The following is a 27,434-nucleotide window of genomic DNA, read 5'->3' as shown; positions in this document are numbered from 1 at the left end:
ATCTGTCATCTTGAATAATTTTCCATTGTTTCAGTCTGCTTTAGCTCATCTATGCCATGTTAAATAAATAAAACACATTTGAAATTACTCAATTTTAGTAAAATGTGGCATTAAAATGCTTAAAGTAAATTGACATTGATCCAATATTTTTTCCCACTTTTAGTCTAACTCAGAATTCATGTTGTACGTACTGTCAGAATTTTAAAATTGCTCTCTCTAAGAGATACAGTATATTAAAATAGAAACAACTTTCTGAAATTATGGATATGATGCTGGGTTTTATTCTGATGGACCTTGACCACATTTCTTGGGGGTTGGTAGTGGTTTAAGGAGATTTTCTTTTGTCCTTTAGGTTCATTACATTGGCAATTTATGAAGTATTCTTTTAACTTTCCATTCATTGATACACCGAGTGTGTATGTGATATATGCTACTACTTCAGTGCAGTTGGAATTGGCAGGTCTGTTTCAATGTTCCTTTCCTGGCTTTGGGCAGTGTTGCAATAAACATTTTATTGTTCACAAGTGGACGTTAACAGATTTTAGTGCAGTCTTTCTCATGTGTGGTTAGTTTCAAGATGGCATCACATTAATTTAATATTTATAATATTCATTCTTGTAGTCCATGCACATATAGAAGTGATCTAAGAGAACATCTAATGCTGTCAGCATCAGATAAGTTTTCCCAATTAGTATGAGCTGTTTACCGTCTAAGCAACTGCAGAAAGCAGTTGAGAGACACGGTAACAAATACAGATAGATATATTTGATTTCCTTTAGAACACTGTGACAGAAATTGTGCAGATAGAAGAATAGATTTCTGGATCTTGGATACAATAAATCTTCTGACATTTTGTGTTAATGTTCTCAAAAGCAACTAGAAAAAGCTTATTTAGATTAATGTACATCAATTTATGAGCTGTACTTAATTGCTAATGCGGTGTGAAGAGCTTCCCTCTTCTCAGAGGTTTCTCTACTGTGATGGTTCAAACTGGTGTTTGTTAAATGGGATTCTGCAAGGCTTCATTCTATATCTGCTCATGTTCAGTTTTCTATTAATAATTCCAACAGGGAATGATTAAAATATACAGTGTTAATATTTGCAGACAGTGCTAAACTGGCAGGAGGGTGGAGCACAGAACAGTCTCAACAAATGGAAGAAACAGCTTGCGTTTGGGTGTGATTCAAGGTCAAATATAGTACAACCACATCTACATAGGAAATACCTGTAGCGGTGTGTGACTGATTAAGGTGCAATTTTATAGAAGAGAACTGTCAGCTTAATGGATGAGAAGGTATCAATTAGTGATGCCATTACATTGAAGAACTAGTTCTATTTTTGCAAGATTGGGACTAGCTGGAGAAAGTTCAGTGGGAAAGAATTAAGAAGGTTGTAAAGAGGATATGACTGAGGAGGGAAGGCTGAAGAACCTGGTTCTTTCTCTTTTTATTTTATTTATGTATTTATTTCAATTTTTTTTTTTTTAATCTGGCAAAGAGGACACTTTGACAGGCCTGGTTAGCAATGTTCCATGAAGTAGAAAGGTTTCTGCAAAGAGATCCATTTTAGGCAGGACAAGAAGAAAAACATTATTAAGAAGGAAGAGGTTTAATTGGAGCCTTGAGAATAAAATTTATGACTGAAAGATTAGATAGCTTGTTTAGCAAGTACATGAGAATCAGGACAGAAATATATGCATGGTGAAGGTTACTGAGTCTACTCAGTAGACCTGCTGTGTAACCACTTGTCACAGCCCTATTTATTTTTCTTTTATTTTTTCAAGGCTGTCTGTGCAGTGGAAAAGCTTAAAAGCTTTTTATACATCCAAAGTTAATTTATTCTTTTTGGTTTCTAGACAATAGAGGAACCTGTTTTTTACAGTGGGACTCCAGAGTTTCATAAGTCTCTAATTGTTTAGTGTGGAATGGTTTAGTGATATTTCTTGTTATTCATTCAGCATATTGTACCAACTTTCCTGCTGATATAACAAGGGATTTGTATTGAAAGCATCCCATTACCCAGGTGAATATCATTGCTGCAGATCAACTTCTTCTGTAACTCCCTTGGAAAGAGCTTGAGGGTTTTTTTTTTTTTATATTTTCGATGGCTGTGCATTTCTAGCCTCACCTACTTAAATACTTTTGTTCCTCTTTTCTACTCTCAAGTCTCTGGGGTAGTAATTTGACAGCTTTTTGGTAACAGGTTGTCCCAAATATCTTCTAGCTTAAAGAAGTAACTTTACTGGCTGCATATTTGGTTAATTGTGTGAAACACAGCTTTCAATCATAATCTTATCTAGATTTAATTGTCTAGTAAATTGGTGTGGATTTTATTCAGAGGAAATATAAAATGGTAATTATTTGAATATTGGAGAAGAATTTCCCATCATATTTAACTGAAGATTTTAGAATTTCGGGAAGAACTGAAAATCCGCAGACTAAGAATGCATGCATCCATGCATGCATCCATGCAGGGCGATGAACCAGTGCTGTGAGGTACCAGTAGGTGGTGCCGGCAGCCCGCCCCTTGGCGCTGGGCCGGAATTACTCGGTGAGGAGTCAGGATGTGTGCACATCATGGGGTTGGAATGTTCTTCTCATCTCAGGGTTATCTTTCTGAAAGTGCAGCACAACGTGCTAAAGTCACACGCACGTGTGAGTTATTAGGATTTGCCCCGGGTCTTTGGAACACAGCTATGAAGAAAAGTTATTTGTAGGAAGGGCATACTTTGTAATTCTGAGCGAAACATCTTCTTGTGCTACTGGGGTGACTGTTTAGCTCCACACAGCACAATACAGGAGCTTGTTTGGGTACATCAAGTGAGACACAGAAAGTATTTCTGCTGAAAAGTCAACAAATTTGTAGAAGTGATGAATTTGCTTAAAAATTTATGCCATGCAGTGCTGCTGCTGGTTTTCCTCACAAAAGAAACTGGGTAGTTTAAGGAGCCCTGTTTTGAGTTTCTAGCCAGTCTAATAGTGCTGCAGAGTCTTTTGCAGCAGTCAGAAGGTTTCACTGTATTTAAAGAAGAATCAAACAAATGCTGATGATTGATTCAGTGGTGATTTAGAGACTTAAAAAAAAGTATGGCAGAATATTTCTTACAGGATTTCACAATCACAGGATTTCACACAGGATTTCAAGCCTGTGTGATTCTATGGTAAGGCATAGAGGGGTGGTTCATTTGTTTCCCATTTATTCTTTCATGTATGCAGTTCCTCTGTATTATGTGTATGTAGGGGGTCTGGGGGGAAGGGTTGAGTTTTTCTGTTTTGTTTGTTTGTTTGATTTTTGAAAATAAGTCTTCAATTCCTCTACAGGTAGATGCTGTAATACACTGCTGTAAAACCATAAATCTGCTGGAGTGTGTAAAAACCTTGCCTTAAGGTCCTGTTTCTATTCCTGTTTCTCTTTTCCCAGAGGATAATTTTACATTAGAGACTGTACTCTCTCCTTAACTCTGAAATAGCCAGAGTCTTTGTCTTATAGGAACAGAGTGGTGATGCTGTGCTACAGTTCTTCCTAGGCTCTTTCACTGAACTGTTGGGAGGCCTTGAGTTTTTTCTGATTGCCTTACAAACTAGGGGGTTTTGCTGGCTTGGTTTTTTTTTTTTTTTTTAGATTTGTTTTGGTAGTTGGTTTGTTGGGTTTTTTCCCTTAGTTTTTTTTCTTCAGTGTCCTGTTTCAGACTGCATTATTCATATTATGATGCTTTGCTGACTTCACTGGTGTATTATGTTCCTGTTAATTTGTAACAAAAGGTGGCATGCCCATGGAAGCAACAGAAGTGCAAATGATCCACTTCTTCCACTTCGACCAAATTGTTAGCAAGGATGTTAAAGGATTATTGTCTCAGAATAAAATGTTTTTGTAGTGACAAAATTTTGAAAAATAATTGTGCTAAAAAAGTAGTTCCTTCAGTGATTTTGGTGTGGCTCTTAATTTGAATTACTGTCAAGGATGGGGTTTTGATGCAAATTAGCCTTGTGGGTTACACTTGGGTGTAATATTAGTGGACTCAGCGTGGTTTCACTCCTGATGGAGTCACAGTTGAAGCTGTCTACCAGTTGTCCAGACAGCTGAACACTGTATCTCACCACTGGATGCAGAGTTCTCCAGCAGTTACTGCCCTGTGTGCACCTAAGTTGGCTCACCAGTGTGAACTGTAGCATGTAAGGATATGATGGGCACATAAAATCATGGGATTGTAGTGCATCCCAGCAGGTACAGCCGAGTCCTTGTTGGTAATTTGGATATATTTGCACTGTCAGAAAGTTCTAAATTACTTTTAAAGCTTCTTCACAGCAGTGTTAACTTCATGGTCTAGGAGCATCGTTGTGTAGTAACTCTTATTTTTCAGAATTATACTCCAGACCAATAGCAAAATAAAATTAGATTTTAACATCTTGGGGTTTTAAGCGTGGCGTTGCGGCATTGAGGACCTTGGACAATGATTCTTCACTACTATTTCAAGCTGCATGTTCGATTTAGGGAAGCATATTCTTTAAGGCTGTTTAGAAAAATATATTTCACAGGATCTCTCCCTCCACCTTCTTCCAAAAAAGGCTGGAGGTGAATGAGGAAGGGATGTCAGAGGTTTGAGTGGTGGTTTCTAAAATGTCTGCAGTAAGTTGCATTCAAATTTGATATAAAAATAACCAAGGGTGTTTTTTGAGTGCATGCATTGACAGATATTTGAAAACATCCATGGTATTATACCACTCTGGTATAGTTATGAAACAATTTCATAATGATGGTTCAAATATGAAACAACATTGCAACACTGAGCTTCTCAAGCGGCTGATAGTGACAAAATAAACATGGAGATGCAATACACAGAAGTGGAGTTTTCTACTAACACTTGATAAATTTTGTTCTGTTTATGTAGAATTGTTTGAGCCTTGTTTAATGTTAGGCGTTTTACAGATGTTACTAGATATGAGTCATGCTCTTTTCTTCAGCTGTAAATAGGTTTGAACATAAGAACTTGTCAGGATCTAGACTTTTTTCTTCTGGTATTTCATACTGGTATTCTGCAACTGCAGTGATGCTTTTCAGAGAGGAATCTTTGGTTATACCAGGTTACAGTCACATGATTAATCTGTTTGAATTACCCATAACAGATATTAAAAATCAAGGAGAGAGAAACATTTTTTGCTATTGAAGTTATTAAGAAAGTTTCTAGAACCATACTTTGTGACTGTTGAAGCAGTAGCAATTTTATGTAGAAACTTCAAGAACAAGTCTCTTTCTTGTCTACTTGATGAGATGTTTTTGCCTTTAACTGTAGCATCATTCCTGTTAGGCAAAATATTGGTTTCAGAATCTGATATCTCTCTTGGCTAATTGTATCTTTAGTGAACTCAGAATGCTGAGTTCCAGTATCCAACATTTATGAACCAGTCTTAGTATTTCATCCCTTTTTCAAAAATTCTCATCCCGTACAATAAAGACTAGAAGCTTTTTTCTTCGTGCTACCTGTTCTGTCAGCTGCCCTTTCTGCTAATTAAGCTTCTCTTCAGCTTTGGTAGATCTCTCTAAAGGTCACCAATAGAGCAAACTAGTGAAGAGGATTACTCTTTGTAGGGATATTTTTTTTTTCTTTTCAAGAAAGAACCTTTGAGTCAAGGCTCTTCCTTCCTCAGTCTGAAGGGAAAAAAAAAAACCCAAAAAGGCTTTAGCATTTTTCTTTTTCCCCTCAAGTTTAAAAAATTGTTTATAGTAGAAACTTGAATCTGTACTGCAAGAGCTCTGATACCTAGGTGAACAATAAGAAAATAAATTGTTTCTATTTCTGAGAGGCAACACTGAAAAATCACTGAAGGCTCACTACAAATGCATCAATAGGTCACTATGTCAATATGAAAAGACTGTGACCATACAAACATATGTGTCACCTCATCTCCATTAATACTTTTTTAGAAATAATTTTTAGCTTACTCTGTGTGTCACTGTAATGATGGAATAGACTGAATGTTTAACAATACGATTTGATCTTAGTAATACTGTTGACAAATCAGAAAGTGCAATATACAAAATATTAAATATCAAGATTTTTGTTTTGTCTTTGCATTTCATCAGGTGTGGTCTGGAAAACATAGTGCATAAAAACAAAAGGATTTGCAAATATCTATACTGACTTGTTTAAGCGAGCTGCCAAGAGTTGCAATTAAATGACTGTTACAAATACTTGCTTTCTGTTGAATAATTGAAAGGGGGAAAAATCTTATCTAAATTACATGACACCCTGAAGGATGAAGTATAATGAGAAGTCGTTTAATTATTTTCAGTGAGACAGCAAAACAGACTGATGACCTTATCAGTATTTGTTTATTTTCTTGCCTTATTGTATTCTTTGTTAGCCCCAGAAAATACTGGAAAAAGTAGGAAAAAAACCTCTCTTAATAAGGTAATGTATTATTTTAATCTCTTTCAAAATATATAGCAAAATAATCCTTGTGTGTGTCAGTTTACCTTAGAAACAGTTGTGGGTAAGGTTACAGAGCCATTAGCACTGACATTCCCTGGTAAAAAGGCAGGCAAGGGATACAGAGCTGGTGTTGGATACAGAGAGTGCAGGATGAAAAAGTTTCAGTCTGCAATGACTACTGAGGCGAAGGATTTGAGGATGTGGAAAAAAGTTCAATCTGCGATCTGTTTTCTTCCCAGTTTCAAATACAAAGTGCAGTGAAGCTTTTTTTCGCTTCTTAGATAAGTGACCTGACAATGAACTTGAAATAATTTTTAATCTGAATTCCCCTCAATTCCCTCAATTTTCCTGAATTTCCCTCAATTTTTTTCAGACTCTTTTTACTTTATGTACAAACATGATATTGTCATGAAGAGAGTAGGAATGAAAGCCCCACATTAAGTGTTACATTCTTGTTCTTTTTTTTTTTCTGATGTGTGTGGTGATTGTGCATCTGCAGGACACATAGGTCAGCAGCTGCTTGAGTTCTCCTATGGGGAGTGTCCAGGTGCTGTACAAAGTAGAATCTGGCTGAGAAAAGAGGCTAGATCTCCTGCTTCAGAGTGTGGGAGAACCACTGTATTCTCATGGGGAGATGCAACTTGGGACGCCTTTGTGCAGAAAAGGGAATTGAATTTATTTCCACATTCTGGATAAAATGCTGTTGTTGTGAAATAGCTGAAGAAACATGGATTGTATTTATTCACACAGCTCTTCGAGGTGCTTTGTTTTGGCACTCCCCTCTCGCAGTCCCCATCTATTCTCAGTTCATTGCAGGACAAGCAGAACTATTTTTGTTGGAGAAAATGCCGTTTCTGTCCAAAATGCACTGCTTTGAGGCCAAGTGCATGCCACACTTTGCTGATAAATAATTCTGCTTCTGACTTACCTGAGTCAAGACAGTGTGATGTCTCTACACCTTTTATCATTGATGTATAGACACAGTCCCCAAACACACTTATCACTAATTCTCAGACTGTGGTATAGGAGTTGGAGAACATGCTCTGGGATACTGCTGCCTTTACCATCTTTGAGCTGTCCTACTGAAAGAGCTTGAAAATGGGGTGTGTGGTGTGTAGCTGCCTTTTGTTTTGGGGCGGTGTCGTGGAGACGCATTGTGCATAATACAGCTGCGTCTTAAATACAGTGCATGTGGCTTCAACACAAGTCTGTCACTTTCAAAGGCAAACCCACCACAAATCGGACATTTGGCTGTAATTCACTACAGTATGGGACAACACCTTGCACAGTGCCTGAGAGAACTCCAGATGATCAGTCCTTTTTCAGCTGAGTTTGTTTTAGGAAAGGTGCTACTGACTTGTGCGAGGCAAGTTGATAATGGAGGGTGGAACAAGCTGCTTTTTTTTCACTACTTGGGTATTTCTGTCAGGAAGATCCTGCCTTGACTGTGAGGCAGGGGCTACAATATTAAATTCATATCCTTGATGAATTACTATTTCACTAATTTCTTCTTTCCTTGTATCACTGAGTTGGCTGGTTTGCAGATACCTAAAAAAAGGGATCAGCCTATAAATTTCTCATGTAATTTAAAACACAAGGAAGAAGAAGGGTTTTGGTGTCTGTCAAGTGGAGGGTTAGTACTCTCTGGATCTTTTCTGGTCTTCCACTATATAAAGAAAGAAATTAATTGTACTATTGGTCTTGGAAATGCTGTTTAAAAGGCTGTGAGTTAAGGATAGCATCTTTTTGATGTAGCATTGCTGTAATACATGGTTATTTCGTTTAGCATGACTCGATTATTTCTGTAATTGGTGTAATTAAATATAGCTATCCTGCTTGTTTGTTTCTTGATACAGGATTTTGCATTCTGGGTAATAATTATGTATTTTCTTTGTACATCAGACAAGCTGCTTTTTATCCTTAGTTTCTTTTTAATAACTTACTTTCATTGATTTACTCTGTGACTCTCTATTGGTCCTAAAAAGTACCCCTTTTTTACTCCCCTTACTGAAAATATTGTCAAACCAGGCTATTTATAACTCAAGTTTTAGTGCTTCAACATGCCATGCCATAAATGTAATAATGCAATTCAATTTAAAAATGTATAATGGCTAGGTCTGCTGGTTTGTTGATAGTGGGGTAATAGAGATGTGAGGTTTTTTGGTAGCATGTGAAATTATATTTATGAAATGGCAATACATTAGTAATGAAAGATTAAAAATGTAGCAGCTATGCTATTGACAGTGTTGTAGATATAGTGAAAGGGGTGAGGAAAACAAAATGCTGTTGCCTGGAGTTTATTACACAGGATCTTTATAGGGCTTCAAGTTGGTAGAGTGTCTCCTTTTGCAGCTTTAATTTTCATTATGTAAATACTTATATGTTTGGAATAAGCTATTATTGTGTGATGGTTGATCTGAAAAAGTGACAGATGTTAGCAGCTTTAATTTAAAATCAGGATAGAATTTCGCACTGTGAACCGAACACCAGTACTTGTATACAGAACCTGTAAAATGATGTCTTACACATCTGAATAACTACTTGAAAACCAACATAAATATTTGTAGAAGAAGATATTTTTAAAACTGTATAACTTTGACAAAGGACACCTCTTGTCCACATGTAGTATGTGAGTAGGACTAGTAGTGGGGAATCTGTAAGTCTTTAATGGGAAGAGAAAACAAAATTTACTTTAGAAAAAGGAGTTTAACATTGCAGGAAATTAAAACCAAGGATATAGCTTATGAGTACACTTAGCCAGTCTAGCTGATAACTGCTGCCAGATAGGAAGGAAGGACCTGCTTCCTAGTTCCCATGTTTCATGGCATGCTTCCAGCCTATCTGACCATTATTTGTGCTTGTCTGACTCTGCTATGAACTGACAAAGGAACTGAAGCTGGCTGAAGGTTAGAAGTAGAAGAGAGAAGGAAAGTATTGATTAAGTTTCTGTCAGTTCAAACAATCCTGTTCTGTTTGGTGTCTTTCAGGTTTTTTCTTCTTTAATGCTGTGACAATTGAAAATAGAACAGTGTGGGTGAATATCACTAAGCCATTTCTATGTTTTGAAATGCATAGAAAAAGAATATTTTACTCCTATGTGCTTTCTTTTTTACAAAATAGATGCATTTTAAAAAGCCCTAAACTTTTAACTTGTTACTATCTCTTATCAAATATTTTTGAATTTAAAGGTAGACGACAGTTTTGTTGTTATTAAAATGTAAACTTTGGAAATATCCTTTCATGTGTAATATAGCAGAGCAGAAATCTTTTGAGGGTTTTTTTTTTGGGGGGGGTGTGTTTGTTTATTTTTTTCTATTTTCATTGTGGCAAAAAATAGATCTGTTCAGAAACTTTTTCCTGTACTTCTCCTTGCATGAGAAACCCTGAAGCTTCTTCTTGTTGTTTTTGATCTTGGTGCAGTTGCTGGATTTTTGTTGGCTTTGTTCTAAAGCTGTGTGCATGTAGGGGTTGTTAAATAAACATTAGACTTGTCAATATAACTAAGGTCTTCTGTAAACCTTGCTCTTTTGAGCAGACTTCGTTCCAAGCTTATGAAATAAACTCTGTGAGTTAGAATCAAATTTTTCTCTGTTCCGCAGATGGATGCTTTGACTGAGCTTTTTACATAATTTCTTGTGCTTTTACTTCATCATTGATACGGTTGCAGAACTACAAAGCTTTTCAATATGTAGAAGTTTATAACAGATATGTTTATTGAGAGAGGCTCTCTTACCCATTGCCTCATGAAGACTAGTAAAATAGCAATATCCTTTAAAACATCACTTATTTAAATGCGGAGGTGAATATTTCCCCTCAATAAATTTTGCTTTCTTGATGTTACAGAACTCGTCATGTGTGTTCTTCACAAGTTCTTGTTAAAGCTGTTAATACAACTACTTTCACAATTTTAGAAGTGCTGGAATAAAATAGCAAAATGAAATACTAAGGATTAAGTAGACTGTTGGAGGTTTTCAAGCCCTGAGTAGACAAAGCCCCAACCTACATGGTCTGATTTCAGTTTTGACCTTCTTTTGAGTAGGCAGTTGGACAAGGTGACCTCTTGCAATCCCATTCAGTTTGGATTACTCTATAATACTGTGACATTAACACATAAGAATTGAAACGGTTTCAGGATATTGTCAGTCTCTAATGCAGCTTAGGAACAGCAGATTTGGTAAAAACAATTATCTTTCTCCAGGAGATTTCCTTTACCACTCCAGAATGCAAAGTAACTTGGTTTTGGAGTAAGACATGCAACATTCACATATGTGGATCCATATGTATGCAATATATAAATCTTCTGTTTTTTGCCAAGTACAGCCTATACATAGGAATAATCAGTAATCTTACTGAAAATGCTGTAACCTTTCTGGCAATGTACATTGTAAGGTTTTCTTAAAACCTTTTATTTCTGTCAAGACAAAGGCTCCTATTTTATGTTTGCACTCATATTTTTGACTGTTGTCCCTAAGACAAAAAATAATCTTTTTAAAGTTACTGACAATTTGAAGGTAAAAGAGCTGCCAGGTTTTGTGCAGGTCCATATGATTTTATATAAATTGCTTGATGGGTTTACAAAGTTGCCAGTAACTTTCAAAAAACCATTTCCACTGAATTAAAGAAAAAATACAGTTGAATTTCTGTTGGTGGAAATGTATTAGCTTGGCAAATTTAGAAAATCAAAAGTCTCATTATCTATAGACAGCAGCAGGACCAACTTCCTACAGACTCTTTGTTCACAGCATGGGACAGCCTTGGGGAAGAGAGGCAAAGGGTTACTTCTGCAGTTAATGCAACTTGTTGATACTCTGCTGAATTTTCCAGTTAGTGCAGAATGAGCATTGAATTTATAATGATACCCCATCAATGTCCTTCAGTTTGGAGTTTTAATCTGAATCAGTAGAGTGAAATTTTAGCTAGTGGCTTTGTAGTTTGGAAAATCCTGTCTCTAATGAGCAGCACACTCAAATATGCACTTTCTGAAATAAATAATTACTTGGCAGACTTTGCCAAGAACAAAGTCTTGCTTACCTACAGTGCATGGTTATTAAGTTTAATTTATCTACAAGTCAACAGTTTTCAAACTAGGTCTCTGAAAGCTGCAGTATGAAAGCAGCAGTGTATTAGATTGGTTCATTTTGCCCCTGTAAGGCTCTCATTCGAAGGACCATGCACTAGTCATATACTAGCAGGTCATGGAGATACTTCTGAGAGGCCAGTGAAGAGTAAGCATCAGGATTTATGGATTCTTTTCTAGGTCTTTGAAAGAGAAGGTGATCTGCCATTTAGATCAGTAGTTACAAACAAAATAACCAAGCTGTTTGCCTGTGAGGCTTTTTCTTTTTCCCTGTCTCAGTGAATCTAAGGGAGAGATTTAGCTCCTAATAGAAGTTCTCATTTCAATTCAGTGAGGCATAAGATTTGTACAGAATATGGCTTTAGCTTGTGGAAATGTTAATTGTGATTTGTGAGAAAGATGCAGGACACTTTGTAGCCCTGCTACTTGATCATGTTAAAACTTCAAAGAGTACAAAGAATATTTTAGGAGGTGGGGTTTTGGTCCAGCTGAACAGCAAGTTCTGCTTCCATTTGCCATAGTTCTGAATATAGTCTGTTTTTCTTTAGTATACCATACAGTTCATTATTTAGAGAGTCTGTTAAATTTCCACCACAATAAACCAGATTATACATTCCTTTGTCAAGTAATTACTTACAAAAAGAGGGATATATATATATATATATTTATATATATATAGGGGTTTTAATTAGTTAAATGTATAAAATAAGAAAATTTTGAAGATTTTTATGCTATATATAACTATCATGAGGTATTAGCCTATACATAAATTAAGTTGTCAGGGGATTCTCCTGTACCTTTTTGGATTTAAAAGTAAATAAAGTGCATTTTATGAGCACTGTTGTTAAAAAAGGAATTCTTTTTGAGATTGTGTTGTATCTGTAATGTACGAAGATAATTCATGGTGTAATCCCATTGCTCTTGTTTGGTTATACTACCGATAACTTTGAACCATGAAATTAAAAGCAAGTATGTCTTTCCAAGAGCAATTTAAATCATTAAAGAGTGAGTGTCTCTAACATCAAAGAGTCTTTAGCATTTCCACTTATGTCTGCTCAGAGGAACCACTAAGAAGTCAGTATCAGCCAAGCTGCCTTACTAATTTACATGCATAGAAGCCTCCTTATACAGACTTCTATTCTGTGAAACAGTTTAAGGTGTAGAGATCATGAATGGCTTTGTTGCTTAATTATATACCTTTTTTGACCCTTTGACTTAGAAGTTCCTTCTGTGAAAATTTGGTTTTAACAGCTGCTGCCAAAGTTAGGATGAGGACCAAAAGATAAATTGTGTCTGCACACACACCTTAGCATTTTAAATACAAATGAGAAAAAAGATATGTGCTCATTCATGATGCAGCCGATAGTCTGGATCAGATTCAACCCAGACAATATTTTCATTTTGTTTTGCTAGCCTTTTACCCTGATGAGAAGAGAACATGGGATTGAGACATCTAGATAAGCTTTAATGTCCTTACACTTGACCATAGCTGTACAGCAGTTTCCATGAAGGGAAGAGACAATAAAGATAGAAGTTTATTCAAGGAATTGGTGTGTGCTGTTTGTTGTGAGAGCAGCAAATGTACGGAACAGACAGTGGTTATCACTGTCCATGAATATGCATGGAGTCCCATATGGCAGTGACTGTTTATTATGACTCTGAGTGGATATATATGATGTCTGGGGTGTTGTAGGTGAGTGTCCCTAATAAAGAATGGAAAAGATAAGGAAATGTGAGTATGTTGTAGCTGTAATATTCAAAACAGTAATACAGAGGTTAAGTAGCAAAGGGACAAAGTAGCACTTGATCAATATAATTTTGAAGAGTTTCTAAAGATAATTTGGGAAGGAAATGAAGAAGACATAGCTGTGCTCTTTCTAAGAGATTAACAAAAAGCTCAAATTAGGTTTACATACTGTAAGGTGACATATTGGGAAGAGAATTGGGAGAAATGCTACAAAATAAATAAGAAAGGAAGTCTAATAATGCGTGATACCTACATGATAGGGAGCCGCAGTTGGCCCAAAGAAAGGTAAGCTGAAGATCTGATGTTTCTGTTACTGTAGAATATTCTAAGTACTGACAAAGATGAAGAGTTTTAAATTTTTCCTGCAGTGTAACCAGAATTGAACAGGAAGAAGGCTATAAGCTCTAGCTCCTGTGGCTTCCAAAGGGGGTAATAAGTACAGTTTTAGAAAATCTTAATGGAAGGCCTGACTTTCAATGCACGTTGAGTTTTGTTTTGTTAAAGGACTGTGAGTTCAACAATTCTTGTTGAGTGCTTGGACACGTATACTTAACATGCTAGGACTGATTGCACTTACAGTGAATAGTGGTTGAGTAATTGAAGTGGGATGCAAGAGGTCACTGTTGCACTTTCTCCATTGTGTACTTTGATCCAAATCACTCTGAGTTCCAGGGAAATGAAGAAGGATGACCCCAGAGAAATTACTTGTTCAGAACAATGTTTACTTCATTAAAACATCTTCATTCCTGAACCATATGCATCAACATGTTCTCATCTGTAAGAAAAGTCAAAGAAAAAGCCCACTTCCCTATATTTTCTCAATACCATACTGTCCCCAACTCTGTATGTAAAATTAGTATACTGAAGTATTTTTTGCTCTTTTAAACTGCAGATTGTGGTCATTTGTGCTATGCACTTTGCTTTCCTTTAGAAGAAAAGTGCAGTCACATAAAGGATAAAAATGCATTGCTCGGCAGAAGACCACAAATTGTGCAAGTTCCTCTGCAGGGGAGCTTGGCCCTTTCACTGTTGTTTGAGTGCTTTAGTGTTTAGCTGGAATATTGCACATATTTTTTTCTGATATGCAAAATAGTCCAAAGTTTTCCTGGTTTTGTTCAGCTGGGTTTTTGCATGCTTTCCACACTTAGAAAATTTCAATGAAATGTGCATATGGTGCTGCATTACTATCTGGAGCTGAGGCACAGCAGATAGATGCTGTACCTCCTGTGGTATCATGTTGTGTTACAACACTGAGCAATAACATGGAGATAGTTTAATACTATTTAAAGGCCTATGCTTTTCTCCTTACGTAATACTTTTTAAAGGTTATATCTGAGTTGGCTTCTAGAATTTGTTTCAGCTTGTATCTTTTGTTATTTGACAATGTGGCAAGAGGGTAGTTTATTTCATTACACACAGGGCAGATGTTTGCTCTGTACCGATTAAGACTCATTTTCAGTAAGGTGGGGTGACAATGTTAGTAGCATATGGTGTAGCTGAATAGGCAGCTAAGAGAAAGGTGATTAAGGTGTATATTTCTGAGTTTCTGGGGTTGTTACTTGGTAGCTGTCTTGTGAGATGGTAGAAGCAAACTATTTTCTGAAGTTTCACTGATAAGTTTTTTAATGAATTTGAAAATTTTAACACATCTTTAAATTGATTGAATGTTGACTATTCAATTGTGATTATTTGCAGTTTTGTTTTGTAGCTTGGTGGTGCATCATGTAAGATTTTCCATTAAATATTTATTGGAAATGGAAGCAGGTTTTTATTTGAAGTTTATTTGTTTTAACAGTAAGCCTCAGGACAGTACTTGGGAAACCAGGTTGCACAGCTGCTGTTAATACTCCTGAGAATTTGTGGCTTATTTCTTGAAGTTAACTATTTCACTTCTAAGAAGTCAAATTTCCTTGAGATGCATTGTATAGAAAAGCTAATAACAGAAAGTGAAAAAGAATTTAGCCTGCTTTAAGAGAAAATATTTGTATCCATACTACTTTATTGGAAGCTTGTTGAACTATAGAAGTGGTACTCCTGGGTTTTTTATGTTTACAGCTGAAAGGAGTGAATTCTTCAAACAGGTCTAAGAAGTAATTATCTATAATATCATAGTTGCTTAAGATGACTCTGATCTTTTCTTAAAAATAAAGTACAAAACTGATCTATCTTTATAGCACAGTTCTTGCTTTGACCTGTGAATTGTATTAGCTCCAAGTTATTTGGGCACTGAATTTCACTAGGTTTGCTGGATTATATATAGCAAGTCATTAATTTCATAGGAGAAGAATAGAGAAGAAATAAGTCCTTTTTTTGGGTTTTTTTTTAATGTAAATGGATTTGGCCTTTGTTGTATGGGAATTATAGCTCTGCCTCAGTTTCTAGTAATGTAGTTGTCACTTCATCCACTTGCTCATATAACCAACTGTTTACCTACAACAACCATTTTAGTATATTTATCTGATGTATACAAAGAAAAGAGAATTTACCTGAAAATTGCACAGAACCAGTGAGAATGCACAGAATATTTTCCTTTTTGTCATCTGTTTGACACCTGAGAGTTTGCGTAATTGTGACAGATTTAATCTCTTGCCTGTTGACTGCTCCTCCCTCCAGAAAGTAAATATTTATTTTTGTGAAGCAACAGTAATTTCAGCTAAAACCCAAGCTCTGGGAAAGCTGCATTATAGAGAATTGAAGACAGGCGAGAGTTTTCCACATCTGTTGAGTACTTGTGGCAAATGCCTATTTTGCTTGTATCTTAAGTTGACTCTGCAATGAATTCTCCTTTTGACTCTAGGACTTTTTAAGAGGTTAAGATTAGTAGATTGACAGATAGCAGTGTATTTAATTTTTTCATGTCTATTTCCATAAAATAGCTTTCATGAAGGAAATGAAATTTGATTAATTATTCCATATTACTTGACTCTGTAGTCAGTTATAATGGAAATTCTTACATAAATCACCATTTTCAAAATGTTTTTCTGCAGAATATGTCTTTTCTTATTGCACTTTACAAACTTTTTTTTCAGCTAATACTTGTATCACTGCAACACTTGGACAAAGACACTTGGTTTCAATTCTTAGTTCCACTCTGTATCCATTGCTCTCAGTTTTAAGAAGAAGGCTATTTTGAAGTCATTATGAATTTTCAGAATAGGAGGGAAAGTAGTGGAACTTGTATCAGTGTCACTGCTTGATCCTCTATAGGAGCTGTAGCTTTACTCGGTGCTTTTAGTTACATTCTTGATGAATTACATACAGTTCACAAAGATCATACCACCTAAAATGTATGTGGGGATCCAGATGGATTTGTCTTCCTGGATTTTATTTCTGTGGTTGGTATTGTTTGTATGAATGATTGTTTAAATACAAAACAAAATGCTGTTAAGTTGCAATGGCTTAACTGTCCGTTTAAATATCACAGGTAGAGGAGGATGATGATACCGAATCGCAACGTGAAGAAGAGAAGGAAGAAATGAAATGCTATTCAAGAAGAAAGGTATTTTCTAACTGGAGCCGCTATGAGGATACAGAAAAAGAGGGACAGAGTGAAGCTGGGGAGTCACAGAGAGGAACAGACTTCAGTGTTTTGCTTAGCTCAGCAGGTAAGCATTTTCCAATCCATAGGCCTTTTTTGTTTTGCATTTTGAGACCACTTTTCTGGCTGTTGTCCTTGATGATGAAACTCCATCCTAGAATACCATTCCTATCTGCCTCAGTAGGTCTGCCATTTATGTATTTAAGAGTGTTGAAAGTCTCCATGGGTGCAGCCTCATAGCATACAGGCTGCACTGAGTTGTGACAGATGGGGAGGAAGAGAGGGATGCTGGCTAGTGCATTTATAGCCTTCTGGTGAAAAGATGGGTCCGAGTGTGTGCAGCATCTAGTAACATCGAGCTTATTCCTGCTGATCTTGGTTATTGGGTTGCTTTGCAGGAAACAAAAAAGCTTGCTGGTATGACTAAATACAACAAACAGACAGCTGCTTGCTCTTGTTTGTTTCAACAGAGATTTGTGATCAGCACTGTAGAGATGTGTGCATGAATAGCAAGTGTTGCTCTCCTTGCAAATAACAACCAGTTGTTTTCCTCTGTTTAGAGGAGATAATAAAGGAGGAGGTGGAGGGACAGTCTGGACTAGATCCTGGAGTTATTCAGCCATACATTAATAGTATAGGGTTGTTACACTAAAAACAGTTACCTAAAATTATTTTAGAAACTCTTGATGTGCCATTGTGTTGGAATACCATTCAGTAAAAAGCCGCAAAAAATGTATTATGGCGGTTTTTGTAGTACCTTGGAAATTCTGCAGTTTCTCAAATCTAAACTGGATTTTTCAGTCACAGCTTGGTAGGATAATTTAGAAGTTAGCTACACTAAAGAAACAAAGAACAGAGATTTGTTTCTTTGTGCAAGAACCAATATCTGAAGATCTGTTTCACATGAACATTGTAAAGTTGGGCCTAAGCTGTCAGGTTTTAATCACAGAATCATGAAATGTGTATTAACTGCTCTGAATGTTGTGTTGCACAGCAAACAATGCTGGAGTCAAGGCACATAGTATGGATCTCAGAAATGTGTATCTAACAGAGTCTGGGGACAAAAGTAGATACAGTAATTCAAAACTTTTTAAATCAAGAGACCTGTCTCCATGGTTCAGCTTTTTAATAACTTCAGTAACTCAATAGTTAGCCTTCAGAATGTCTTTAAAATGTTCTGAAGAATAGTACTTTTGAACTGAGGATATAACAAAATATGATTTAGCTCTACTAATTTGTATTTTTCATGAGTTATACTTCAACACATTTATTACCTCCTGATTTGTTTTACTCTTTAGATTCTCTTAATGCCTCAAATGATAATAGTGAAAGGTAGTATTCATATATTCATCCTATTTCTTAATTCTAAATCTTTGATTTAGAGAGTGCTTTATTTTAGGATATATCGTTACTGTTCTCTAGAGTGAAAGAAATCTATAGGAAACTGCAGTGCAATAAAGTACTTTCTTTTGGAGGAAGAAAAAAGTACCTTCTAAACAATAATGCAGATTTCTTGGAGTGACATAAAAAAGCAGTTTGTGTCAGCAGTGTTCTTTGTTCTTTAGTTTCTTTGGCAGATGTGTGTAAACTGGGAATACAGTGATTTATTTGTAGTGGTCTGTGAAGAAGCTCACACATATGCTTTATTTGATAATTGCTTTTGTTAGTATATTGCTGCTCAGCATTCTGAAGATGCAAAATGAATCCAATTCAATTGCAACAAGCAGTTAGGGAGTACAGGAGAGGTAATGGAGTTAAATTTCCAATTTTTCTTTTACACAAAACATTCAAAAAGTCTTAAAATCTTATGATTTACTATTAATACACAACTATGTAATTAATACAGCCATTAATAAGAATTCTTTGGCTAAAACTCAGATTAAAAACCTGTTCTCCTACGTAACAGTTAGGTTCTGTAACATTGAATGCAGGGTCTTAAAGAAAATGTCATCCTTCAAGATAAAACTTGTCTTATCCCAGAAAATATGCTGTTAATTGAACGAGATAGCGTAGAAAAAAATCATTTGGGATAATGTAAGAAAGACAGAATTAATGCTGGTGACAAAGTTAAATGGAGGAATTGCTGATGTCCAAGGAATTAAAAGTCCTTGGTACTTATTTGTACCAGTGCGTCTGTGTGTAATTCTTTAGTTAAAATCACCCTAAAAATAGCAAAATGAGATATTATTTGGTATGGGTGTCATGTTGATAATTACGATTAGAAATTTTAAATGTAATTTTTAAATTTAAATTTAAATGTAATTTTTAAATGTAAATATTACTGTTGCTTGAATTAAGAAAGGAACACAGTTATGCATTATTACACTAAATTTTATTGTTAGCAGAGGAAGGTGGAAAGTGGAAGTCTGAGGAGGAGAAAGGAGTTTGTAGATACTTGCAGAGAATATAAAGTCTTTAGGATATTTTATGTTACATCTTTCAATAACTTCTGAAGACAAACACTGTCTTTTTAGGTTTTTGCTTATAGTTCCAGTTTTCTCTGCCTCATGCTAATCTCTGGTGTGGCACTGACACTGTCTTTTAGGCCTGACCGTCTCTTGACTGCATTTTCTTTCTCTGCTGTCAGCCCTTGCCTGCGTAATAATTTTTCTTACTCTTCCTTCCTTGTTGTTTTTCTTCTTGTTTGTGTTTCTGATTCCTGATGGTGGATCTTTTTTCTCACTGAAAAAAGCTCCCTTCCATGTATACTTATTAAAATCCAATTCTTTCAAATTCTATCAGACACAGAATATCTGTCCCTCATTCTTTCCAGTCCTGGTGATCCCCAAGTCTTAGTTGTTGTGCTTGGCATTGCTCATTTGGTTTCATTTGCTACCACATCTTGTTATGGTCCTCTTAGTTTCTTTCCTTTTCTAGTCAATCCCAGCTTATTCTTTCAAGCTTCAAGTTCTGGTCTCCATCATAAACTGGTTTTTCCTTTTTCTCTCTACATTCTCTGTACTATCCCCAAAATTATTCTCAAATAATTTCCCAACAATATGAAGTGACAGACTATTGTTTTCAACTGTGTTAGGGATATCACCATAGGTGAGGCTGCAAAATATGCAGGGCGACTATTTGTGGTCAGTGTTCTACCTAAAGCCTGTTAGACGCAGATTTCTCCTACAGTGGAAAATCTGACTCTCACTCAAAACTGAAAGTAAGGGGAAATATAATTCAGTTGCCTTGCACATTGGGATGGCACGCAGAAGACCACTGAGGAGGTAGTGCGGTGACTGGTTGTTAAGCTTCAGCAAATCTTGTAAAAATTAGGTACAAACTCAGATTTCTAGCAGCTTATAGCTTGGCTAAGTCAAGTCAGATTTTTCACAAAATGCACAGAGCGTACCTCTTTCATGCAAAAATCATTGTGCAGTCTGACTTGGAGTTACTGATTCAGGGCAGGAAAGTGGTTACAGTTTCTCAAGTGCTTTCACACAGGAGTGTTCGTCATTCTCTGGGTTCCTTTACAAGGTGCTGGTAAGGGGAGGATAAGGAAAAGCCACCTGACGCAGACAATAGACCATGCAAATTTCATACTGAATAGTTAAACAGGCAGCTGAAAATAGTCTTAAGAACTGCCAGGTGCCTTTTATAGCAGTTAATGTCACTGGCCTGATGGAGCTTCTTTGTTAGGGCTTATTATATTTCTGTGTAAAATAGGTGACCTGGGTTCAGCTTAAGTTTTCAAGTATGTTTCTTTTTTTCAGCTTTTAAAAATTTATTTATTTTTAATTATCTTGAATATAGCAAACTTTTCTGTGTTGGTTTTGTCTAGCAAAATATATAAAATACAAGTCCCATTGTCAAGCCTTCAGGGAATGGGCCTTGAATCAATTTTGTAAAAATGCTGTTGAAGCATAAAGAGCAAAAGAAGTGGAAGTGATAGGATAACCTCACTTTGCGAGCAGCATCTTGCCATGTTTGAAGAGGTGCCCTCATTATTTGACAGATGAGGGTTAAGTGACCTACAGTAGACTTAAGTTCATCAGATTTTTGGCTGTGAATAGATTCTTTAAAAATATATTTTTAAAATATCATTATAGAGCTGATCAAAATGTATCCAGGCATTTGATTAATTTTCTTTAAATGTGGTAGGCATTAGCAGTAAACCAGCCAAAAATTGCCAACATACATGCCTCAATAACAATACTGGGATTGCAAGATGATGATTATCAAGATGAAAAAATATCATTTTGGACATTAATTTTTTCACATTTAGTTTTTTAGGCCATGGCTGAATAATTCTGGTGTATTAAAGATTAAGATGGAGAAATGCTGTGCAGTTCAAATAAAACTGTGAGAATGGTTTTGATATTGTAATAATACATATAATTTCTAATAATAATACATATAATTTCTGTAGGTACCCAGCAGTTAGATACAATAAAAAATGTAGAATAAAAATCAAAAGAACAGTCACTGGAGCATAATAGTAATGAACAATAGGTATAAGAATTATGAGGTAATGGTTACATTCCCTTCCCTATACACTTGATCTGTTTTTTTAACCTCTTTCTTTTGGGTCTTTGTTTAATTTTGATATGTCTATTGCAATACATTGCTGCCTTTTTGGCATTTGCATGGTCAGTACACGCTTGAGAATTCAAAGTACACAAAAGACCTTTGGCCGTCTTAAAAAACCTAAACAGATAAACTTGTGGAGCATGGCTTGCATTAAAAGTAGGTTTTCCTTTAACTTTTCTATTTCAAGTAGAGAGTTTTCCAAGTTTTTTTGAAAAAAAGAAAAAAATTGAATGAAGAGTAAATCAGTTTTCTTTTTTTAATGGCAATTCTGCTCAAGCAAAAATAATGGCAATAGCAGGGAATAGTTCAAGTACTAAAAAAGAATCCTTTTTTAAAGTTATAGAGAATAGCCGAAAATTGGTTTTCTTTACAGAAATGCCTGACTCTGTATATATCAGAGTCCCATTTTTCAGTGGTACTTGCTTGACAACTCAGCTACTTCTTGGCCAGAAATTGGCCAAGAAGTTCAGCTGATGCAAAACTTCCATATTCTTACTGTTCCCCAAGGGACATGACCTCTGTGTGGAACATAGAAACATTGGTTACTTCTTATCACTTATCATCAGCTTTAAGATACCGGTGTCTGGTTACTGATCTTGAAAGGTGATTGCACTGTTGCACTAAGGGCTGGTAAAGTTTGTGTGCTCCTGACATAAATAGGTAGGGAATGTACTTTACTTGCATCTTTCTTTATGTTTTCTGTTTTTCTCTACCTCATTCTTTAAACATTCTGAGTTTCCATGACATGCTCTCCTATCCTGCTTTTCCTTCTAGCCCAATTTCAGCACATCAGAACTTTCATTTCCTTTTTGATGGTCCTCTGGTAGATAACATTTCCCATCTGTGGAGGGTTCATATCCAAGTGGTCTCATTTCCACTTGCACATGTTTTATTTGCAACAGGGCAGTCTGCAACTTTGGACTTGTTACTAGACCTGAGATACTTCTTTTGGCTTATATACCTGTAGGTATCTGAAATTTAACAAAAAGTAGTCTCTTCTGTACTCCTTTTCTTTGCCCAAACAATCAGAAAAAAACCTTCCACAATAAAGATTTGCATTGAAATCACAGGACTTGGCATGAGTGAAAGCTGGTTCTCCATCTGCTCAGTGCTTCTTCCTAAACTGTTCCTAACATTACAGAAATTCATCTTTTTTTTTTTTTTTTAATCAGACAAGCCAAGCTGTCTTTTTTTTTTTTTTTTGTCTGAACTAAAAATAAGACATGCCAGATTTTTAGTATTAATTACATTTTCCTGGTAAATGTGTTTTTCTGTAATAGGTAGTCTGTGTTCATTATATATACTTTCATATCTGTGCCTTTTTCCCTCCTAAGTTTTATCTAAAATATAACCAAAACTATGATTGAAGTGTGGAAGTATAATGTGACTCCATTATTTGAATATAAATGTAGGATTACATGTCTTCATTTTAACATTCTGATATCATAGAACTATGTGGCTTTACGTATCAGTGGTAATACTGTATAATTACTGATAAGTAATTATGGTACTGGTTTCAGTATTTCAGAGAAATGTGGATATTTTATGATTTAGAATTGAATAGGGTAAGATTCACACACTAAAGGGGTTAAATTTTGTTCCCATGAAAATCAGTGTGGTAAGCTTTTCCCCATTCGTTTAATTTTTCACATCTTGAGTGCAGTCATTTATTTGTGAAATTCCAGATTTCTGGATTTAAAAGGTTTTCTGACCCATATCCTTCTCTAACACTGGGTCCTTAATCTTCTGCTGCATCTTTATATTGATGGTAATTCTGCTGAATTGCATTGAAGTACGTTTTGGTTATGAGATCACAAATTAGTATGTTTAAATATGGAGCAATTTGTCCTTATTCATGTCTTGCTGTTCTCATGTGCAGTACTTGAATTTCTAGGCTTGAGACCTAGATAAAAATGTCTAATCACTTGATTGACTGTTTCTGTAGTTTAATAATGTCCTTTGTTTTTATAAAGTCCCTAAAACTGTTCTGCCTGACTAGGCCTCATCTTGGTCATCTTTGTTTCTGCCACATCATCTCTGAAATTTATGGCACTGAAATCCCCTAACCAAAACTGAATTACTCTGACTCTTCTATTCAGATGGTACATTTCTTATTCCAGTATTCTTTTCCAAAGTTCAGTGTGTTACTGCCATAACACTCTTGTTCACTTTCTCCTACTTTTGCTGCTTTTTATTTATTTTGTTCCATTCACTGCTTTGATTTTTTAAAAAACTTTTTCATTTTCATTAGTGTTGCATATTAATTTGATTGTACAGGAAGATGGTTCTTCTTAGCACTTATAAGATTTTTTTTTCCTGAAACAGCTTATCTTTGGTCTAGATTTGAGTAATTTTCCTGAAGAATGCCAAAGGCATAATGAGCCTTGCCAAAGCTTGTTTTAAAACAAGAGTTGTATTAACTGTCTATTCCAGCCTCAAGGGAATTTTATGCATCCCTTTGTTGTCCTTTCTTGCAAACCAAGTCCTTGCGTGTATAAAATTGTGAACTAAAAACTCTTTTAATAAAAGTCATGTTTGAGGATCAGAATAGGGTGCAAGTGGGGAAGAATTGTATTTTCTTTGATTCTGACTAATTTTCAACCTTTACTGGAATGTGAATCAGATGACCTTCCTTTGACAATACACACTCATTGTCTGAGTTTAAAAAGCATGTTATTTCTGAATATGCTGCAGATAATTTTGTAAAATTGATCATACTCTCCTTACTTCTTTTTATAATGTGGACTTGAAACAGCCTGTGAAAGTATGGGTTTCTTTGATTAAGTATATGCATGTGCTTCAATATACAGAAAATGTGTCACTGAAAATTGTATATCAGCTTGCTACGAAGTATAAGGGAGCAAGGTGGAGGAACTATTTCAAGATATGAATGATTTAAAATCATGATGTAATTCTATGGATTTTTGTGTCATAAGGGCTAGTGGCCATAATTGCAGGTATTTATAGCGATTAAATTTTCATTCATTTCATTGGTTAACCTTCTGCTGGGAAAATGCTGACAGAATGGAAGTTTTGGAGATCCAGGTGTTATAAATTGACAGTTCACTGGTAATAGGAGGTAATCTGAGTTAGATTTTTTTGAATAAATAAAGTGCTAGGGGTGTAAAAATAACAGTTCCAGACAGCAAGTATATACAATTTGTATTATTCAGCTGAAGATACTCTCTTTGCTGTGTTCATTGTAACCTTTCCAATGCCCAAGGAAATACACCAAAGTGGTTTCTAATGGGAAACGGCACTTTTCCCCTGACTTCCGTACAATAGAGTCTTGTTAGTTTGGTTTTTTTCCTTCTGGTTGTGCTTAAGGTTTCAAAAGCCATTAGAAGATAAAATTTGGCATGACAGAATTTGAAATCACTTTATATTTTGTTTCTGCCCTTGGTAATAAACTAAGGTCATCTCCCCTCTTCTGAAGAAAAAAGTTTGAAAGACACTTCAGTGATATTATGGATTTTGGCCCATCACCAGATATGGATCTCATTGCCTGATTTGACTACATGAATGGTGCAAAAGAGTTGGCAGGAACATGAAATGGAACAGCTGGTAAGAAGGGAAAGATCTTGCAGAATCAGTAAAACACTAGAATTGCTATTGATAATAGTAAGGGTGGTAACATGGATGTGTATTGGGTTGAGTTGGATTAAATCCAGATGCCTACTTCTGATTCATCTTAATGTACATTTGCAGTTAGAATACTGACAACAAGTAAATTTTCTAATGCAAATAAGAGTCTACAGCCTTTCTTGCTTCAAATTCTCTTTTGTGTAACTCCACATGATTCTGTCTGCCCCTTCTTTTATGTTTCTTCTGTTATTAATTTCATATTGTTTTATTAATAGTTTCCTTAATCTTGGTTTTATATATCCTCTTTCTGTCTCACAGACAACTTTATTTCTCTGAGTTATATTTGATTATGAAAAAAGGAGGAGGAGGAAGAGTAAGAAGGAGGAGTAGAAATCTCCAGGAAGAATAATCTAGCCTCTTAGAGGAAAATTGCCAACAAATATGAGATGACTAAATTAACTTGTAGAAATGTGATCTGAAAACATCAGATATCATAGCTTTACCTTACAAGCACAGCTTAGCTTGTCAAAAAAATTGGTCTTTATAAATATCTCTGTGTAAAGTAACATTTAACTAGAGACAAAACATTTTAAAGTGTCTAAAGTGTTTTATTTGGTCATGTTATCTTTTTGTTTAAAAAAACCCAACTCAACAACAAAAAAACCCTAGTGATTATTTATGTTTAGTGCCTGTGCTTCAGAATAGTTTATCTGTTTTAGTGTATGTGAACCTTCTTTTGTCTGTTCATTTATTAATAGAAGAGTACTTTGTTATTTTGGGGGTTTCTATTTGCAATTTTTTCTACTTCAAAGTATTTTACCATACTACCATTTTCTACTGCTGCAGTGACTATGTGAACCTGAGGAACTGAACTGTAGAACCCGTTTGGGAAGCAAAACAGAGAGTATGAATTAAAGACCTGTTTATACAAACTTGCTCAGTAGGGGAAAAGAATATTTATGGTCCAAATTTTAGCATGAATTTAAAAAAAAACTCTGCTCTGACAGCTGGGCACAACTAAAATTAGAAATTTTTCCATTTCTTCCTCTCTTTGCAAGATGTTTTTAAAACATATAATTTAATTGTTAATGAAATATTTGCCATTATTTGCTTTTAGGTGTTAGAGATAAAATAGTACCAAGAAACATCAAGTATAGTTCCTTCATTTTTTAACTTGCAAAACATGTTAAATAGCAAGCATAACTTAAAAAAAATCAATTTCAGTAAAGTTTGGGAGGGAAGGGAAGGAGGAGGAAACAACTTGCTGCTGTTTCATTCTCTAGCTCAAATTCCTTACAGACTTGAAAGATAGTGGGCAAGGTTCTCTCAAATCTTAAATGAAAGGTTAACCCCAGCATAGCCAGTATAATTTAAAGATTAGCCAAGGAAACCCTTTGTGATTGGGTGAACTTTTCTGAATAACATGAGCAGTCATCAAAACAAGTTGTGAACTCGTTAGTGTTTGACTTAAGACACATCTCTTGGTACAGGTACTGTGAGAAGCTCTTGTCAGTCTTGATTTAAACATCTCTGCTTTGACTTTGACATGGCTTTTGACATGTGTCCCATAGCATCCTCAGAGTTAAGCTCAAGAAATGCAGGCTGGATGAGTGAGTGGATTGAGAACTGGCAGGATGGCAGACTTTGGAGGGTTGTGATCAGTGCCACAGAGTCTAGTTTAGTGGGCTGTAGCTGGCATTGCATCTCAGGGCTCGGAACTGATCAGTGACCTGCATGGAGGGACAGAGTACCAAACTGTGAGGAATGGCCCAGAGTGCTGTGGTGCCATCCAGCATGACCTAGACAGGCTTGAGAGTTGGGTAGAGAGGAACCTAATGAAATTCAACAAAGGTAAGTGTAAGATCCTACAGTAGGGGAAGAATAACCCCATGGCCCAGGCCAGACTGAGGGCTGAGCTGCTGGGAAGCAGCTCTGTGGAGAAGGGCCTGGGGGTCCTGGTGGACAGCAAACTGTCCCTGAGCCAGCAGTGTGTCCTTGTGGCCAAGAGGGCCAATGGGATCCTGAGCTGCATTAGGAAGGGCATGGCCAGCAGGTCAAGGGAGGGGATCCTGCCCCTCTGCTCAGCCCTGGTGAGCCTCACCTGGAGTGCTCTGTCCAGTTCTGGGCTCCTCAGGACAAGAGAGACAGGGAGCTCCTGGAGCAGGTCCAGTGAAGGGGCAGCAAGACAACATCTCTTATGAGAAAAGGCTGAGGGAGTTGGACCTGTTTGGCCTGCAAAAGAGGCGACTGAGAGGAGATCTCATCAGTGCATACAAAAATATCTGAAGGACAAGTGACAAGAGGATGGGGCCAGACTCTTTTCAAGTGGTGTCCAGAGACAAGACAAGGGGCAACAGGTATAAACTGAAACACAGGAAGTTCCATCTGAATATGAGAAAAAACTATTTCAAGGGTGCCAGGACACTGGAACTGTTGCCTAGAGAGACTGTGGAGTCTCCCTTCTCTGGAGATATTAGAAACGTGCCTGGACCAGTTCCTGTGCAACCCATTTTAGGTGAATCTTGTTTAG

The 27,434-nt window shown here is 36.1% G+C and overlaps 1 protein-coding gene across 4 annotated transcripts in view; it reads left to right on the top strand.

The window, feature by feature from the left end:
* Positions 1-3,108: 3,108 nt before the first annotated feature.
* Positions 3,109-27,434, top strand: part of AVEN (apoptosis and caspase activation inhibitor) — an 82,552-nt gene continuing 58,226 nt past the window's right edge. The window contains exons 1-2 of one of the 4 annotated variants that reach the window (XM_053945142.1): positions 3,109-3,160; positions 16,679-16,859. In XM_053945142.1, coding sequence (XP_053801117.1) covers positions 3,158-3,160; positions 16,679-16,859 — 184 coding nt within the window. In that variant the 5' untranslated portion in view covers positions 3,109-3,157. The other 3 variants (XM_053945145.1, XM_053945144.1, XM_053945146.1) reach the window with 3 other exon arrangements.

Source organism: Vidua chalybeata, chromosome 6 (genome assembly GCF_026979565.1).
Source record: "Vidua chalybeata isolate OUT-0048 chromosome 6, bVidCha1 merged haplotype, whole genome shotgun sequence".
In the NCBI taxonomy this organism is placed as follows: domain Eukaryota; kingdom Metazoa; phylum Chordata; class Aves; order Passeriformes; family Viduidae; genus Vidua; species Vidua chalybeata.
This window is presented reverse-complemented; position numbering and strand designations above follow the sequence as displayed.